A 20,106-nucleotide genomic window follows, 5' to 3' on the forward strand; every position below is an offset into this window, starting at 1 on the left:
TTACATGAGTCTCTTCGACTCTCATATGTGGGATCATACTTAATTTATTTATTTTTATATTATATATTGGGTGTATAACTTAGTTCAATCCATTTTCAAAAGATGGCTCTACGTGCTATAAATAGTTGACAGTGACAGCTGATTTTTGCTGTATCATGAAGTGTCAACATCTGTCAACCAAATATCATTTAAAAACTTTTGAATTTTGCACAACAAATTTAATTTTTACTGCGTTAAAAATGTCGAGTTTCGTTCGAAATAAGTACCATTTGCGGGAAGTTTTGATTTTCTGTTTCAACTGGAAAGGTGCAGCTGAAGCGTATCAAATGTTTGTGGAAGTGTATGGTGAATCTGCACCATCGGATAAATCTTGCAGAGAATTTCGACAATTTAAAAATAATTTTAGTGTTAAAAATAAAGAGCGTTTGGGTCAATCGAAAAAGTTTGAAGATAAAGAATTAAAAACATTACTCGATCAAGATTCGCATCAAACGCAAGAAGAGCTCGCAAAAACATTGGAAGTTACTCAACAAGTTATTTCGAAACAACTTAAAGCCGCGGGATACATTCAAAAGCAAGGAAATTGGGTCCCATACGAATTGAAACAGAGAGATATCGGACGATAATTTTGCATGTCCGAAATGTTGCTTAAACGGTACAAAAAAAAGTCTTTTCTGCATCGAATCATTACCGGGAACAGAAAAATGGATTCACTACAATAACCCGAAACGCATATGTAAAGTCCGGCCAAGCGAGAACATCAATGCCAAAGTCGAATATCCATGGTGCCAAGGTAATACTCTGTATTTGGTGGGATCAGAAGGGTGTGATCCACTATGAGCTGCTACAACCTGATCAAACCATCACGGGAAACTTCTACAGGCAACAATTGATCCGTTTAAAACAAGCTATAGCCAAAAAACGTCCAGAATATGCAACCAGACACGAGTCCATAATCTTTCACCATGACAACGCTTGTTGCTGTTCCGGTTAAAAACAATTTGGAAAATAGCGAATGAAAAGTTCTGGCTCACCCGCCTTATAGACCAAACCTTGCCCTTTCCGATTACCATTTGTTTCGATCGATGCAGAACGCTTTGACTGGAATACGCTTCACTTCAAAACAGGGTATCAAAAATTGGCTCAATTTGACATTTGGCTCGATTCATTCTTGGCTTCAAAAGATAAACACTTCTTCCGCAACGGAATCCACAAATTGCCAGAAAGATGGAAAAAGTAGTGGCTAGCAATAAACAATATTTTGAATAAAATATTAATTCATTTTATCGTTCAAATAAATGCGTTTTTCAAGCAAAAAAATGAACCAAATTAAGTTGTACACCTAATATATACACACATCTACTTATTTTTTAATAATATTTTGTATATTTATATTCCATATGCTTTACATTTCATTTTATAGAAGAATTTTCTAAATTTAAAAACTTTTTTAACAATGGCTAATAATACACGTTCACATCTATTCTATAAATGTTATGACAAAGAACTGTCAAACTACTGTCATCTAGTCAATATTTTATAAGGACTTTACATTATAAATGGCATGCAAATCTGCTTAACCGTATTCATTTAAATTAAAAAATTTAGAACATGGTCCGATTTACTCCACTCTTACTTATAATAACAGCTGATTAAAATTTATTTTCGAAAATTGCTTATTTGCTTACTTGCATGTTTGCTTATTGTAATCTCTCTCTCGAAAATTGTATATAATATAAATGTATATATTTGTGAGTGTTACGTTAATCAAAATTCAAGTCCATGTGTCCGATAAGAGTATATTACAAATTCGTGTAAGCAATGAATTGCGAATTTTGCTATTTTTTTATTGGAACAATCAACAGATATGATTGGTTATCGTGTATGATTGGTTATCGTGTATGCCTGAACCTTTTTGCTTTTCATGGGACATTTAGAAATAAGTTTTATGTTGTAACAATACGCCCCTCCACCGTGCCGCCACTCCGGACCGACCAACCGTCGAACGCACCGCAGCCGAGCACGTGTATCTTACGTAAGACCATGGTGGAAGGGATAGCATGGTGTGCTCAATTTGCAGCCTTCTTTCTCTAAAATCTGCGCTCTCTGTCGTTTTTCTGCCTCTTATTCCAGAGGGCTGCCAACTGTGAAAAGTTGAAGTATTTCACTTTCTAAAGTCTGTACACCTGATATAACTGTCTTTGTCGGACGTTTTCTATTTTCACTCTGTCTCTTTTCTTGTAGATAGTTACCGCTGTAAATAAATGTTATTAAATACAACACGACACGAAAGACTAACTGCGCTCATTGTAAAAAATTAATAAAAATTAAACAGTTTGTGTAAAATATAAAGATTAATAGTATTTAATAATAAAATAATATTTGAAATAACACTACAAATATAAATATCGTAATAAATTTTACGATAATTTTAATAATAAAAAATAAAGTTCTTAAAAATTTTAAAAACAACCATTGATATACAAGAATTTTTTCCAAAACAAGAAATAAATAGAATTATTAAGTCCACAAATTGTTACAGAATATCAATTTTTTGTAAATAAGAAATTATTGAAAATTGAAGATATTGTTTCATTAAGAATAAAAAGAAAAAAATAGTTGAGATAGTTAAATTAAATAAAATAAAATAATATTCATTGATTTTATGCTTGAGGTATATGTTGCTGTTTTCGAATGAACTGACTAAGACAATCTCTACCGACAAAATGTGTAGAAATAAGTCATTATTTTTTATGCAGGTTTCATGATAAATATAATAATTTATTATACACAATTCTTATATTATACAGTTTTTAGATACACATAATTATTTATTATTTTATACATTTCAAAGTTAAAAAGCTAAGAGCTAAAAGTTCTATTTGATTTTTTTTATTTTTTTCTTGTTTTTGGTGGCATTCGACACATTGCATATGTTTCCTCCAGCCTTCAATTACTGTAATAATGCAACAAAACATTATTGTTTATTGTATATACCAAGAATTTCGTGGCACATTAAGATAGCAAATTACTATCATCAGTAATCGTTCAATGTTGTTCTTACCTTCTAAATCGACCCTGGTGATTCTACATCTATCATACATTCCTGTATATTCGATGGATCATCAGGGCTGACGAGTAACTCGGAAGACTGCATGTACATTTTCGTGACGGGAAGCGGAAAATCTTCGGCTATGACTTTGAAGTCCATATTACTTTCATTGTCACTAAAATAGAAAACATAAATGTTACTTTGATAATGTTATGCAAAAAAAGGAATGTATTTTTCAGTAATTAATACATCAATTATTATTTATTCATGTTTACCTATTTTCCGTTTTTGGTAACAATAATGTTGGAACTGCACTCGGCAAAAGCGACCGTCTTCGAATGTCCATAGGAGGTCAAATCTTCTTACTTCTCACAAACAAATCTTCTGTGAAGTGTGCTAAGCGTATATTTGCTGAAAATTCAAATGACAGAATAATAGTTAAGTTAACTAACAATTAATAAGTTAACAATTGTCCTAGTTTACATCAAGCACTTGATGTGTGCTATGTAACTTCCTATTAAATTATTTTAATTTCGACAATATGTATAAATGTATACATGATATGTACATTTAAATTATCTTGAAACATATTGCATCAGTTTAATGTACTATTCTTTAAAATTATTGCAAAAGTTAAGATAATTAAATAGAAAGTTGTTGGTTAGTATGTATATCAAGTAATTGGTGTTAGGTTAGGTTGCTCTATTAAGATATGAATATTTACAATATTTTCTATTGGAACAGTATTGGAATGTTGTGTGTGTGCCTGTGTGTGTGTGTAATACAAATTGTAATGGAAATAATGTCATTACAAAAAATTGGCTAATAATATTTAATAAGACTTACCATTCTTAATATTTTTCGGCATAAAACTCTCTCCGATTCTCTGAATTCAGCCTTCACGCATTACTGCATTTTCCGGAAATCGGAAAAAGCTTACTTGCGCCGGCAAGCACGTTTCGTTGCAATTTTTACACGATTTCACTACACAACGTACCATTTTCACTTTATTTTACAATAAAGTTTAAAAAATAACCTAAAAATACGTGTTGTTACTATGGACGCTATGGACGCTATGAAGCAAAGGCGCTGAAATTGGAGCAATGACGCTGGCGGCGCTGGTATGACAGAAAAAGACGCAATGCACGCATTCGTACATGTGACAAAGATGCGACCATCTAGGTTCAGCAACTTTCCGACATTAAATATTTCATTTTTTCACAGTTGGCAGCCTTCAGGAATAAGAGACACTTTGCCGTGAAAAGGGGCGTGGTTTAGCCAAATTGAGCACACCATGTTATACTTCCACCATGCGTAAGACCCACGCGCGTACAATTGGCTTACGTAAGACCACCGCATGCTACCGCGCGCGACCGACGCGCTACGCGCCGCGTTCCGAAAGCGCTCCCACTCCAGCCGGCCCGTCCGCGCGCGCTGATTGGTCCGTCCAGCCGCGCGGAACGATATATAAGCCGGCAGTGGGCAACGTAAAAGAGATCCGTCCGAACATCCGATCTCATCGGATCCTTTCCAGCGCTGGGCATACTCGGCGCCTCCTAGCTCGGGGATTCTCGAGCACCTCCTCGGGAACGGGCATTCTCGTTCCAACCTTCCCGCGACGGGTAAAACCGTCGTCCCCGAGGCCGGGTATGCTCGGCCAATCCGATCCGCTCAGCCGCGCGACGGGCATTCTCGTCGCGCAGGCCATCCAATCCGATCAGCCGTGTGACGGGCATTCTTGTCACGCGGCCAATCCGGACCGTCCGGCCGGGCGACGGGCATTCCCGTACGTCCGGCTAAATCCGATCCGAATCCGTTGCGCCGTACGGCGGGTATTCTCCCCGCACGGCAATTCCGTTTCCGTACAGCCGGACGACGGGCATTCTCGTCGTCCGGCCACTCCGACCAGACCGTTCCGAGTGTCCCCGGGAATTCTCGGGGACCGTCCGCGCCGACACCGTTCCAGTGTCCGCCACCGTACCTCCCGGGCTAACCCCGCGAGATGAGGCCGAACCGGCCGACCCCGTCGACAGCCCGCGCACAGCGCGAGGGCGTCGAGTACCGAGACCGTAACCGGTCACCCGCACGGGCCAATCGGGCCCCGAGCACGGCATTAGAGTGGACCGCCGCGCGGCCACTCTAACAAACGGATACCGTACGCATAGAGCGTAAACCGAAGCCGTCCGTAGATCACACGACTCATCCGAGTCGTTACATTGCGATAACCGCGAGTCCGTTCCGACATCGCACGTTCCGCCGCGAACTATGTATATAGATTTATGTTGTTAAACCGAGCAACCCCGCTTGCTACTTCCGCGCACAAAGCGCCTAGTCACTGTCCGTCCGTTTCCGAATTGTTAAAGTCCTTTCCGTTTAGATATTAAGTACCGCGCAAATACGTTGCGACTGTTCTCTTGATTTCCCGCGGGCCGACGACCGCGCAATTGAGGGCCGTAATGTTATACAAGGAGCTCAGTATTATCCGATAACGATATCGGAACTGTATAATTTCATTTTGTACTAAAGTATAGCTAAATATATTTGACCTCTTTCATTTTTACTACCAAAATACGGCGTTATCATTTCGACACGAACCCGGACATCCGGCGAGCACATCCGAGCATCGGATCCTGAACCTAAAATCCCGTAACCGACACCGAAAAAGTACCAGCGTTACAATGTAACAAAAAATATATAATGCTTCTAATTATGCAATATATGTTACGCGAAAAATTTTTCATAGGACAGCATCTTTAAAATAGAAATGTTTACATTGGGATTTTATATCCTAATATATTCGCGTAGAGTACATAGAGAATAAATAAAAACACTTTCAACACTTGTAATTCAAACCGATTCAACCTCAGAACTCCATCAATTATTGATCTGATTTTGGGTATTTACCGAAATTCGTAACTGACTAGCTTGCATAGCTAGATACACGGGTGGTGCGCTACGCGTATTCTTGATGCAAAACACTATCTCTTGATTCATTATGTTGTAGTTATGTATATGTGCTTGCTTTATTATTTTACATACAACATTGCATGTTGTTACGTAGAATATATTTCAAATAGATCAAAATGTTATTGTTTCTTATTCTTAAAAACATAGATTATTAGACAATTTAAATATAAAATATTTTTAAATATGTCTAAATGTGTTAAAAAATAGAATATATAATCTTGATCAAATATGGTTAAAAGCAGTTAATTAAAAAATAATTTTTAAAATGTAATCAAAATTTTGTTTAAACTTTGGTTCATTACCTGATAACGTCTTTATTTAGATTTAATTTGAAATAAATAAAAAGATTGCAAAAAATATTGTAAAAAATTTTTTTAATTTCTTGATATAAATAACTATAAACCAGTTTTATTAAAAATTATATTTTATCAAAAGTTATAAAGTTGTAAAAAAATACTGATTTTTTTCAACACGTAACTCTAACTTAGAAATAATTCATTAGAAAGAAGCATTTTAAAATGTCAATCATACAATAGAGATTTGTAAAAAATATGATTCAAATATATTATATTCAATAACAAGAAAAACAAATATAAAAATAAAAACTATTCTGGTAAGCTCGTATGCAATTTAACAATTAATTGAAAAGGCCAGTGAGACGAGCAAAAAAGTGTAGATGTTCGTATAGCTAATAATACATATTTATTCGTATATAAAGGACACAAACGTTTCGACTCTACGGAGTCTTCTTCAGTGTGTGTGTATTCTTACATTACAGACGCAGAGCGCAAACAAATCTTCATAACAGCCTTTTAAATACAATAGTCCGGGATTTAAAGGCCATGGTCCAAAATTTTTATTCTTGCTTCGTCGGTTTCCAGTCCGCGAAACAAATCGTGTCAACAATTCGGTCTACGTATCGCTTCTTGTACGACTCGTGCAAATTAATTAATCTCCGACCAATGATACTTTAAAAAATATAACAGAAAAAAATTCACTAATAAATTCACTAATAGCCGTTTTTTACAAGTTTCGTGTCAGTTGAATCGCATGTTTAGTGTAAATAGTTAAACTTACGGTTCGTCGTTAGAGTCGTTGTAAGGCATGTTCAAACGCTGATCGCTTACAATGTTAACGAATAACGGTCGATCTGTATTGATCGGCGTGACAAGGGAGACTAAACGTTTCTGATGTTGCGAAGCGTACGCAACCCGCGTATGAGTCAAATCTTTCTCTGTTTACAATTCTATTCCCTATACTTTCTTTGTTACATATCGACCAGTTTGTTCAAAATAGTGTTGTAACAGTCGTCTAACAGTTCCGTATCCGTTTTTTGATTAAGGCCATTTTTTTATTCGTTAATGTGTATCATCTCGGAAATTAAGCGTTTATGATAATCTGGTTCAAAATCAAGGATTTTTACATTTTCCCAATTGATCGAATGATTTTGTTGGAGTCTGTGTTCGCTAATGACTGATATTTTCGCTGTTTCAAGTTTAATGTTGTTCACATGCTCCTTGATTCTTGTTTTTAATTTTCTCTTTGTTTGTCCTACGTACGAAGCATTGCAGTCGTTGCAATTGAATTTATAGACGACGTTGTTACATTCTGTTTTTATGTTCTTGTCCTTGTGTGCCTTAATAAACTTATCCAGCTTATTTAGGCATCTAAAACCTAGTCTAATTATGTCTTTATTCAGGGACGTAGATATTTTTTCAGACACGTCTTTTAAATACGGGAAGACCAAGTACTTTTTTCTTTCCACGATCGTGTTCGGCACGTCGATCAAGTTCTGAACTCCGCTATTTAATTTCGTGTTAATCAATTTTTTGATTCTTATGTTGATTTTGTTAAAAATCAATTCCAATGGATAGCCGTTATTAATTAGGGTGTTAACGCAAAATTCTAGATTCTTTTTGTGGTAAGACGATCGTGGAAAGAAAAAAGTACTTGGTCTTCCCGTATTTAAAAGACGTGTCTGAAAAAATATCTACGTCCCTGAATAAAGACATAATTAGACTAGGTTTTAGATGCCTAAATAAGCTGGATAAGTTTATTAAGGCACACAAGGACAAGAACATAAAAACAGAATGTAACAACGTCGTCTATAAATTCAATTGCAACGACTGCAATGCTTCGTACGTAGGACAAACAAAGAGAAAACAAGAATCAAGGAGCATGTGAACAACATTAAACTTGAAACAGCGAAAATATCAGTCATTAGCGAACACAGACTCCAACAAAATCATTCGATCGATTGGGAAAATGTAAAAATCCTTGATTTTGAACCAGATTATCATAAACGCTTAATTTCCGAGATGATACACATTAACGAATAAAAAAATGGCCTTAATCAAAAAACGGATACGGAACTGTTAGACGACTGTTACAACACTATTTTGAACAAACTGGTCGATATATAACAAAGAAAGTATAGGGAATAGAATTGTAAACAGAGAAAGATTTGACTCATACGCGGGTTGCGTACGCTTCGCAACATCAGAAACGTTCAGTCTCCCTTGTCACGCCGATCAATACAGATCGACCGTTATTCGTTAACATTGTAAGTGATCAGCGTTTGAACATGCCTTACAACGACTCTAACGACGAACCGTAAGTTTAACTATTTACACTAAACATGCGATTCAACTGACACGAAACTTGTAAAAAACGGCTATTAGTGAATTTATTAGTGAATTTTTTCTGTTATATTTTTTAAAGTATCATTGGTCGGAGATTAATTAATTTGCACGAGTCGTACAAGAAGCGATACGTAGACCGAATTGTTGACACGATTTGTTTCGCGGACTGGAAACCGACGAAGCAAGAATAGAAATTTCGGACCGTGGCCTTTAAATCCCGGACTATTGTATTTAAAAGGCTGTTATGAAGATTTGTTTGCGCTCTGCGTCTGTAATGTAAAAATACACACACACTGAAGAAGACTCCGTAGTGTCGAAACGTTTGTGTCTTTTATATACAAATAAATATGTATTATTAACTATACGAACATCTACACCTTTTTGCTCGTCTCACTGGCCTTTTCAATTAATTATAAAAATAAATTTTAAAAGCTTTATCTTCTAATTTTATGCATTCTTTTTTTAATATTAGTTTATTTTAAATCGTTCATAAAAACAATACAAATAATGATTAGGAAACATTAAATTATTTCACTTAAAAATATATAAATACTAACCTTCGTGATAATATGAAATTGAGCGCGAGAAGCACGACAATTCGGTAAACTTTGAAAGGCCGCAGTAATCTTTGAAATGTTTGTTTCTAATTGTGATAGAGGTAGTGGCTTTCCTCCTGGAAAATAAAATCTGTAACAAAGATAATATTAATTTTAAATTAATCAAATAGAGAATTTATTAACTATGTTAATAAGATCAAATTAGGACAAGAATGATTATAAACTTTCGGACATATTGTATTTTCAAACAAAAATTTTTAAGAGAGTAATAATTAATCATCAAAGAAATTAATATTGTTGGATTACCGATTACCGTAAACATGAGCGTGATTAATATCGATATCTTATTACGATAGTAACACTAGCAGAATGTAACAATCGTAATGCAAATTAAAAATAACATTTTTATAATTAACCCTTAAACACATTACTGAAATTCTCCTAAAATTTTGATCGCTTACTGTGTGAAAACGGAATGAGAAAGAAGATTCGGACTAGGTGGAAAAAAAGTTTGAAGTCTCCTCTATCGACTGCTATAATTGATCAACTTCATTGTTTAACTAAAATAAAATGGTACAAAAGTAAAGTTTTTTCAGAAAGGTCTCTCAGATTCACTTGTGTGTTTAAAGGTTAAATAACCAACTGCATTCCATAATAATAAAGATAAATAATTAGACCTTTAACGAGCAAATTTATTCCAAAAAACAATACACTTTACAATATTCTAAATTATAAAACCGGAATAAATTAATTACGAGTTCATTTATCAAACGCGTTTCTTGCTACACAAAGCCTTCATCAGTGAACCCAAACACTGGTACATTTCAATAAATAATTCAATAACTATGTATAACAATTTCTCGTGTTAGTAACTTAGTTATCATCATGAATCACGAAAGTCCTATATGAACCTTCAATATAAATTTTGAGATAAACACGCAATTAAATGTAAATAAATAATTAAATAAATAAATAAATAGTAAAAAATAAATATAACAGAATCCAAAAAAGAAAACCAATTTGAGACTTCAAGACCTTTTTTATACTACGTTAATTTGTGAAACTTTAAGTTAAAAACTTACAGCAATATGTTAAATCAAATATGAGTCGCGTGTTCACCTTGGATCAATTCTTCAATGTTGCTTCTGTGACTTACAGTAAGCCACTGACAAATTTGAAACATGTAAGACAAGACAAAGTGAGATAAATATAAGTATTTGTGTGTTTGTATATAAGCAATTATTTGTCTATTTTGTTAAATCTTTAAGTAAATCAAAATCACATGTACTGTTCAGCAGTTCTGTACCTTTATTGAGATTAATACTATTTTTCTGTTCTTTAATGTGAATCATTTCAGAAATAAGTCTTCTATGGAAGTCTTCTATGGAAATCTTCTATGGAAATTTAATTCAAAATCGAGTATGCTGACATTGTCTCAATTAAAAGTGTATTATACTTTATAATGTGTTCCGAAACAACTGAATGTAGTGTTGAATCTAATCTTATATTATTTTTGTGTTCCTTGATTCTTGTCCCTAATTGTCACTTTGTCCTACATATGTGGCATCACAATCAATTGGATTTTGTACATTTCATTATTATTTTTTTCTGGTGGATTTTTAACTTTATGAACTCTGAAAAAAAAATTTATTAAGTTTATTGATAATTTTATAACCGACTGTGAATTTTGTTTTGTCTATTACGGATGCTACAGATTCTAATATGTGTTTCGCATATAATAGTACAAAAAATTTTTTCTTTGTGTTATTACAATCTTCCTTTTCCTCTATGTTACAGCGTTCTTTATGTTCCTTTGTACGTAAGTATTTTAATCTCAGATTTATACTGTTGAAAATAGTCTCTAACGGAAAACCAGCAGAATTTTTATAATATACATAGTTCAAGGATTTGTTGTTAAAATTGAAAGTGGGACAACAGAATTGCTCTGTTAACGAGATTGAAAATCGTGCCTATTTTGTGGTAATGAGGGTGATTGGAATAATAAGACTTTTTCTGAGGTTTCTTTATGATACCAATCTATCTGGATTTTTTTATTAATAACTTTCAATGTAAGGTCTAAGAAATTTATGTTACGATCTTTTTCAAATTCAACTGTGAATTTAAGCTAGTCATGGTAATTGTTGAAAATATTTAAGATGTGGGTAATCTTGTTGGCAGAGAGAGAGAGAGAGAGAGAGAGAGAGAGAGAGAAGCGGCTAATAATATGTCGTCCACATAACAATAATAAAATAAGACTTCTGTATTCGCTATTCGCAATGAATTCTTCTCTAGATCTTGCATGACAACATCAGCTATAATCGGAGACAACGGTGAACCCATAGAGGTGCTAAACGTCCGTTTATAAATTATACCATTGAAATACATGGATTCCATTACAAATTTGATAGCTGACATAAAGTCACTTTTTGGAATGTTAGTATTCATTTCAATGCTGCCATCTTTCACTGATGCCATCTATCGCTAAGTCGAGGGATACGTTAGTAAAAAAAGATGCCACGTCTAAAATTAATGTAATTAAGTCGCCTATTTTTTTTGTCCAAGAGCAAGCTGTATAACTCAAAACTATTGTTTACAGACTTATTGCTCGAGGGAGACTGACTGATATGATTTTTTGTAAGGTTAGAAAAGAATGGAAAGCAGTATTGACTGACAAAGAGATGCTACAAATTGCGAAACATAAAATTAGATGAGCCTTAGTTTATTCAAAAGGGGGGATCAATGATATAAAGTGTCAAAGAGTTTAAGTGCATGGGCTTTCATTTCAAAAGAAATTTGCATGTAAAGTTTGGCATTCGCCGCGCGATGCGTTAAGTACTATTGCGGGGTAGGTTAAAGCGTGAAGCGCGGTGGCTGAGGAGGCTAAGGCGCGTGCCTTTTATTTTGTCTTCAGCGGCCGCGTGAAGAAAAGTGTTCAAAACTTTGCAGTGCCAATTTTTTTTTCAATAATAACTACATTTATCAATTGTAATTAATTTTTATTATTCTTATCAAGATATTAATCGTTATATTATTCGTTATATAGAACAAAATAAAAAGTTTACATATTTATTTAAATTTATTTATTTATTTTTATTCATTATACAATGCTGACATTGCTATACATTGTTGTGGGTAAATTTTATGTAAAAGTATTGAAAACAAATTGACTGTACATCATAAACATTGTATAAAAGAATAACGTGTTTTACAAAAACATTTAATATTATGTATGTTTACAGAAAAACATAACTGATTCACATTACTAAAAATTTCGCGTTCATGTGCATCATAACTTTGACACGTACCAAGCAAATTGTAGCATATTTTTAAATTGCGGCGCAGATAATAGTGTGTTAACGATTGAATTCTGATTGCATCATATCGCGTATTCAATTCTGTTCTTTATAATAATTGCGAGGGGAAATTCACAGCCGGCATTGGTGTACAAAATTTCGGCAGTGGACTGCCGAAAAAAGTAAGCAGTGATCTATAATATTGACGGCATTGTCGTCAGTGGTTGGGGAGTGGTGAGCTCACTTCAGAGTCGGTTTTTCGATCATGGGGTTGAGCACAAAAATTTTTGAATACTTCGGGAAAGCTTTAGAATTCTTGTGCAGGCATTGGCGTATGATAATGGGCACGCGGTAGTGTTCATAATTGCATGGCATTGCCTTAATTTTAATATAGGATTGACGGCATTGTAGGCATTGACTAACAATAAGCATTGTCGGCAGTGTACAAAAATGTCGGCAGTGTTTTACAGCAATGCCAAAAATCGGCATTGGTGTACAAAATTTTGGGTTGTGAATTCCCCCTCGAATAATTGTATATAATAAATGTATAATGAATAAAAATAAATAAACTTGAATAAATATGCAAACTTTCTGATTATTACATTTTGTTACATATAACAAATAATATATAATGATTAATATCTTACTAAGAATAATAAAAATTAATTACAATTGATAAATGCAGCTATTATTAAAAAAAAATTTGGCACTGCGAGGTTTCGAACACCTCTCTTCACGCGGCCGCTGAGGACAAAATAGAAGGCGCGCGCCTTAATCTCCTGAGCCAACGCGCTTCGCGCTTTAACCTATTGCGCAATAATACTTAACGCATCGCGCGGCGAATGCCAAACTTTACACGCAAATTTCTTTGAAACAAAGGCCCATGCACTAAAACGCTCTGACACTTTTTATACCCTCAATTCCCCCTTTCGAATAAACTAATGATCATCTAATTTCGTGTTTCGCAATTCATAGCATCTCCTTGTAAGATTCATTTCCAAAATGATTCTCATTAAAGAACAGAAAAATAGTATTAATCTCAATAAAGATACAGAACTACTGAAGTACAGTACATCTTTTGATTTAAAGTTCTAGCAAAGTAGGTAAATAATTGCTTATATGCAAACATACATATACTTTTGTTTATCTCACTTTGTCTTGTCCTACATATTTCAAATTTGTCAGTTTCTTACTGTAAGCCATAGAAGCAACATCGAAGAATCAATCCAAAGTGAACACGCTGTTAAGTTATTAACAGTATACAGTTATTCATGCGCACTCGATTGTATTGTGAGTATTATCTAGTTAACATTACCAACCGGGTTATGGTCGTACGGCGCTGCGTGTACACAATTCTTTTGTTTTTTGCTCTCTCTCTATCTCTCTCTCTCTCTCTCTCTCTCTCTCTCTCTCTCTCTGCTATATGTATGCGAATAAAGAAGCAGTTACTCTGTTACTAATTGTAAGCAAAGAACCAACACGTATGGTCATGCAAAGTCCTTATTCATTTGTGAATTCTTACACGCAACTCATATTTGATTTAACATATTGTTGTAAGTTTCTAACTTAAAGTTTCATAAGTTAACGTAATATGAGAAAGGTCTTAATGTCTCAATTTGGTTTTTATTTGGATTCTCATTATGGTTTTCTTAAAATAACTTATGACAAGGAATTTATAACGTATTAAACTTCATACATTCTCGCTTGAAAATGAAGAATAGTTGTATATAAAGAAGACCCATTAGACATTTTTTAATCACAAAACCACAATCACAGTATTTTTGAACTTCATTTATTATTTCAATTGTTTTTATCAAACGCATATAAATCGCATTATTTTAATTATTTATTTTTTACTATTTATTTATTCATTATTTATTCATTTAAATTATTTATTCACATTTAATTGCGTGTTCATCTCAAAATTTGTATTGAAGGCTCATATAGGACTTTTGTGAATCGTGATAATAATCAAGTTACTAACACAAGAAATTATTATTAGTTATCAAATAACTTATTGAAATGTATCAGTATTTAAATTCAATGATGATGTTCTGTATAGCAAGAAACGCGTTTGACAAATGTACTCGTAATTAATTTATTCTAGTTTTATAATTTAGGATATTGTAAAGTGTATTGTTTTTCGGAATAAATCCACTCATTAAAGATCTAATTATTTATCTTTATTGTTATTCACTTACACAAACTTGACTTTATTTAGATTATTTGCATTTCATAAATAATTGCTTTTAAGACTCCTGTTGGACTCCCCTCTATTAGCTCAATTGTCCGTGTTGACACTTAATTCAAAGTGGCGGAAAAAAGTATAACATTCTATATATCAATAGAAAACACACACACACACACACACGCACATGCACACACACGCACATGCACGCACACGCACGCACGCAGGCACGCACGCGCGCATGCACGCACATAGGCACGCACACACACACACACACACAACATTAACATACAATATACATGTAAAAATGACATGTTAAAAACCAAAGATCAATTATTTTATCATATATATTATGTGCTTGATAAAATTAAAAATTGATACATATTTTTAAAAAATGAAAGAACTGCTAAAATCAGTTAAACTAATTTTTCCGACTAAAAAAAATTAAAATCTTATAGTTCAAATTACTCTACAGGGTGATTCAGAATAACCCGTTGTCTTTCAAGGGACGTAATCCTGGTCGAATTCTAAGACGATTTTTTCTTTGCCAAAAATTTGTCAGACGTTTAGATTTTGAAATATCACTCGATTAAGTTAGCGTATCACGGGTCGAATACAGATGGTACGCAGGGGCGGCGCATTCACCGTTACGCGCGGGTATGATGCCTGCTGTGCTCAGCTAATACAACACACAAGTCTTTCTCCCCTCTCACTCTCTCACACTCTCTCTCTCTCTCTCTCTCTCTCTCTCTGTCACATCACAATGCTAGCTTTAACTTAAAAATGTAATTAATTTTCTACTTAATTTTAATGATTTTAATAAGAGAAGTGCCAGGAAATTCTTTATACAGTCGAAGAATCGAACAAAGAATTGCACGAAATTAGATATTTAATTACATTTAATAAATTATGTCATTGCAAGTATTCAAACAAATATTTATTAAAATTTAATAACTTTTTTTCTCAGTGTAGAATCTCTTGATATAAAAAAATAATTTTAATAAAATAAATAGAAAAATATTTTTCAATAAATTTTATTATTAAAAACAATATTAATCACTACTTTACTTTTAAATTGCCGCGTTTTAACTTCTGTTCGACCAATCACGCATTCATATTCGATCATAACGTATCCCATAAAATCAGTCGGCTCTTTCCTGTTGTCGAGTAAACACGTGTTGTCTGTTCGTCGCGCGTAAACACGGGTTTTATCGAGCTACATATTTTCGCACGCCGAATAACTAATAATTATTTACAGTGATCGTTACTCGAAGTGATCGTTAATTAGTTACTCAAGTTTTATTGATCAAGTGAATAAATTGTGTATTATATTAAAGTGATAATTTACGAGAGGATCAAGGAAACTTTGGTCTGTCTCATTGTGGAGACAACTAATTGATCGCTGTACAGAATAATATGTAAGTAAATGCATGTCCAAACTTGTTTACGCAAGCACGCGCGCACGTGTGTTTGCTTTTTCTCTCTCTCTCCTTCCCCCCCCTCTCTCTCTGTAACAAAAAAAGTACTACTGTTTCTAAAAACTCGAGATGTAAATACTTTTGTAGATTTCGTGCAATTCTTTGTTCAATTCTTTGACTGTACAAAGAATTTCCTGGCACTTCTCTTATTAAAATCATTAAAATTAAGATAAAAATTAATTACATTTTTAAGTTAAAGCTAGCATTGTGATGTGATAGAGAGAGAGAGAGAGAGAGAGAGAGAGAGAGAGAGAGAAAGAAAGTGAGAAAGGAGAAATATTTGTGTTGTATCAGTTGAGCGCAGTAGGCACCTCACGACACACTCGCACGTAACGGTGAGTGTGCCGCCCCTGCGTACCATCTGTATTCGACCCTTGATACGCTAACTTAATCGGCTGATATTTTAAAATCTAAGCGTCTGACAAATTTTTGGCAAAGGAAAAATCGTTTTAGAATTCAACCAGGAATACGTCCCTTAAAAGACAACGGGTTATTCTGAATCACCCTGTATAGTAAACTCTATAACATTACAGTTTTATAACTACTGTTTAAAGATGTGTAATCGAAAGTAATTGTATTTAAAAACAACTTAATATATGACAACCGGATGCACTTGAGATCGAAAAATAATATAAAAAATCGATTTTTTTTTCTTTTCGACACATTCCATTAAATTGAAAAATTTGAAATATATCAAATATAATATATCATATGACTTAGCCTCAATCTTTTTTAAAATGACCAATTTTTTTGATCAAGAGAAAATGCAATTTCAAAAATTTTAGATTTTTAAAATTGTTAGCAAAAAACAACAAAAAAAATAGAGCTTATGTATATAGATATCCTTTATAATCATGAATTTTTTGTAAAGGTTAATTTAAATTTAACGGAGAAAAAAATATTAATGAAAAATCACATTTCTTGCGATATCTCGAAATTGTGGGTGTCTTTTGAGATAAAAGAAAATTTAATCTCAAAAGATACCCACAATTTCGACGATTGATTACGCGCGAGGTCCAAAATCACGCTCCTTATTATGATATACTCTTTAGAAGTAAAACTTCAAAAATTTTCATGACTAACAATAAAATTTCCAAAAAAATCCAAAGGACACAGTCTTAAATCCCTGTTTTTCCAGGTAGTGGACCCTGCATATATTTCGCTGTAAATTCATATAAGTTTCTTTATCTTTAAAACATCTTTAACATTTTTATTGGTCCTATTTTTCATTCTTGTTCAAAAAATTTTATCAGAATAAAGAAAATATTTAACAAAAATATCTTTAAATTTTAATTGAAAATATTAAAATAATAAAAATATTTGTACAATAATTTAAATCTTAATTAATAACTATTTATTAATCTTACTCTTTTAATTAGTAAAAACATTTCTTGTATTAAGATTTTTAACCCTCATTAGCCAACGTGGAGTCACTCGCATCTGAGCAAAATTTCCCGCATCGCATACATCGGTATAGTACGTGCCATAATTACACAGTTTCATCAATTGTTATTGCCATTTCACTTTTTAATCGTATACTAGAAGATTGAAACTAAGTAAAATTACAGTTAAAAACCATCTCATTACGGTGTATTCTTTAAGAGAAGCGTAAAATGCGAGTAACCCTACGTTGACTAGTGAGAAACAAAAAATTACATTGGCTAATGACGGTTAATTATATCGTTTTTTACATATATCCACATATATGTGACATTTTATCGCATATAATGCATTTGCATGAAACTTTAAAAAATGTTCGTCTAAAAATACGTCCTGTAGATTTCATAATCATATGATAATAATCACATACAATCCTAAAATGCACATACAGGATGTTTGATAACAAACAGAAAAACACTGAAGAAGCAATTCTAAATGATATAATTAGAAAATCAAAAATTACAGAATTATTATTAAGGCTTCATTTTTTAAATTATAAACGTTTACATATTTATGTCCTTAAGATATTTTTTATATAACTATTTAAATATTTAGAATTATGAAATCAAAAATAACAAAAATAAGTTTTGTTTTTTTTTATTACAATGTTTAAATATTCATGTTCAAGTACTTCAAGCACTTTTTATAGACATTTAAACATTTATAATAAAAAAACCCTTAATTACAATTTTGTCACTCTTTGTTTGTGACGTTTTTGTTTTACTTCATTATCTAGACTCATTTGCCGAACAAAACCCTCTATAAAAATTTTAATACTTAAAACAACAGATATATACCATAGATTTTATGTGAATCTTGCGATGCAAAGCCAGAATATGTATAAAATATGCAAAAGAGATTAATGTACTATGCCAAACAAACAGAAGTTTATTTAATGAATATACAAAGAACTGTATGTGGAACAAAAAGCGTATCTATAAATGTGTGGCACAAGAGTTCTGATAGTAGTGTGTCGATCGATACCAAGTCGTGCGTTAATCCTTGAAATTAGCAGCTAGTAATCCTAACGCTTCCAAACATCTTTCATACGAGATACGGGCAAGTGCCTTAGTAAAGATGTCAGCAATCATGCATGTTGTAGATACGTGTAATTCCAATTCACCAGATGCAACCTTCTCACGGACAAAATGACATCGGACATCTATGTGTTTTGTCCGAGCATGATGAACAGGATCATAATCCCCAAGGTTGTCAACAGAGAGAATAATTTTTCCATACTTGTCCATTCCGATGTCGTAAAACAGGCTTCGCAAATAGACGGCTTTCTTGGTAGCATCCGAGAAGCTAATGTATTCTGTCTCCGTAGTATAAAAATGACGATTAGATCGCTGGTCCAATCGGCATCTGAGAATCCGTGGATAGGCTCGCCTGTTTGAGCATAGACAAGTACCAGATTAGATGTCCCTGATAAGTATCTCAGAATCCGCTTAACCGCGGACCAATGTTCAGCCTGAGGATCATTCACGTGTTGTGCCAGCCTGGAAACGGTACTGGTAATGTCTGGGCATGTCGCCACAACAAGGTACATCAATGCACCAATTAACTCACGATACGGCCATTTCTCTGAGTTTGGAGCTTGATCCACTAATAACTTTTTTGCGGAACGCCGTGATAATATCTCAAATAGTGTGGCTACTCCGTTGCAATTTTCCATTCTATATTCCTTCAGCAACATAACTCGTCTGTGATAACTTGATTACATCGTCTTCTTGCTTAATTTCTAATTCCAGCCAATATTTTGCAGGTCCAAAGTCCTTTATTTCGAGGTTTTGCAATAATTAATCTTTAATTTCCTGGATGCAGGCTTCACTTCGCGCCGCCACGAGCAAATCGTCAACATAGACAACCACAAGCATGATTTCGGAATTGCGCCAGCCATAATAAAGGCATGGCTCGTTCACTGTTGCCTTAAGCCCCAGATCCTTCAATTTTTTACTCAACCTAGCATGCCATTGCCATCCAGCTTGACGTAAACCGTACAGTGCTCGCCTAAGATAAACATTTCCTCCTTTTTGATCATCTTTAACATAGTCTGAGCGCGAGTATAAACCTCTGAAGTATTCGATGTCTTAGCAACAATCCTCTTCAGGCATTTCCATGACGACCTTTTCTTCGAGTTGACTATTCAAATAAGCAATAACAACATCAAACTGCCAAATCTTTAGCTTTAGCTCGGCAGCGAGAGCCATTACTAACCGTCTCTAATCTCGCAACAGGGGCAAACGTTTGATAATAATCAACTCCAATACGTTGACTATATTCTTTTGCGACTATTCTAGTTTTACGTCGTTCAATTTGGCCATCCAGACAATATTTATTCGTTAACACACCTGCAACCAACGACATTCTGCCCCTCGGATCTCTTGATGATATCCCATGTGTCATTTTTCAACAAACCTATCACTTCGTCCTCCATAGCTTTCTTCCATTCCTCATGATCCTTACCCTCAAGTGCTTCTTAAACAGGT

The 20,106-nt window shown here is 33.8% G+C and overlaps 1 protein-coding gene across 9 annotated transcripts in view; it reads right to left on the bottom strand.

Annotated features, from left to right (window-relative positions):
- Positions 1–20,106, bottom strand: part of LOC105206198 — a 134,143-nt gene that overhangs the window by 59,241 nt on the left and 54,796 nt on the right. For all 9 annotated transcript variants that reach the window (XM_039456094.1, XM_039456097.1, XM_039456101.1 and 6 more), the window contains one exon: positions 9,219–9,348. In XM_039456094.1, coding sequence (XP_039312028.1) covers positions 9,219–9,348 — 130 coding nt within the window. The remainder of the gene's footprint in view (positions 1–9,218; positions 9,349–20,106) is intronic.

Source organism: Solenopsis invicta, chromosome 12 (assembly GCF_016802725.1).
Source record: "Solenopsis invicta isolate M01_SB chromosome 12, UNIL_Sinv_3.0, whole genome shotgun sequence".
NCBI classification, from domain to species: Eukaryota; Metazoa; Arthropoda; class Insecta; order Hymenoptera; family Formicidae; genus Solenopsis; species Solenopsis invicta.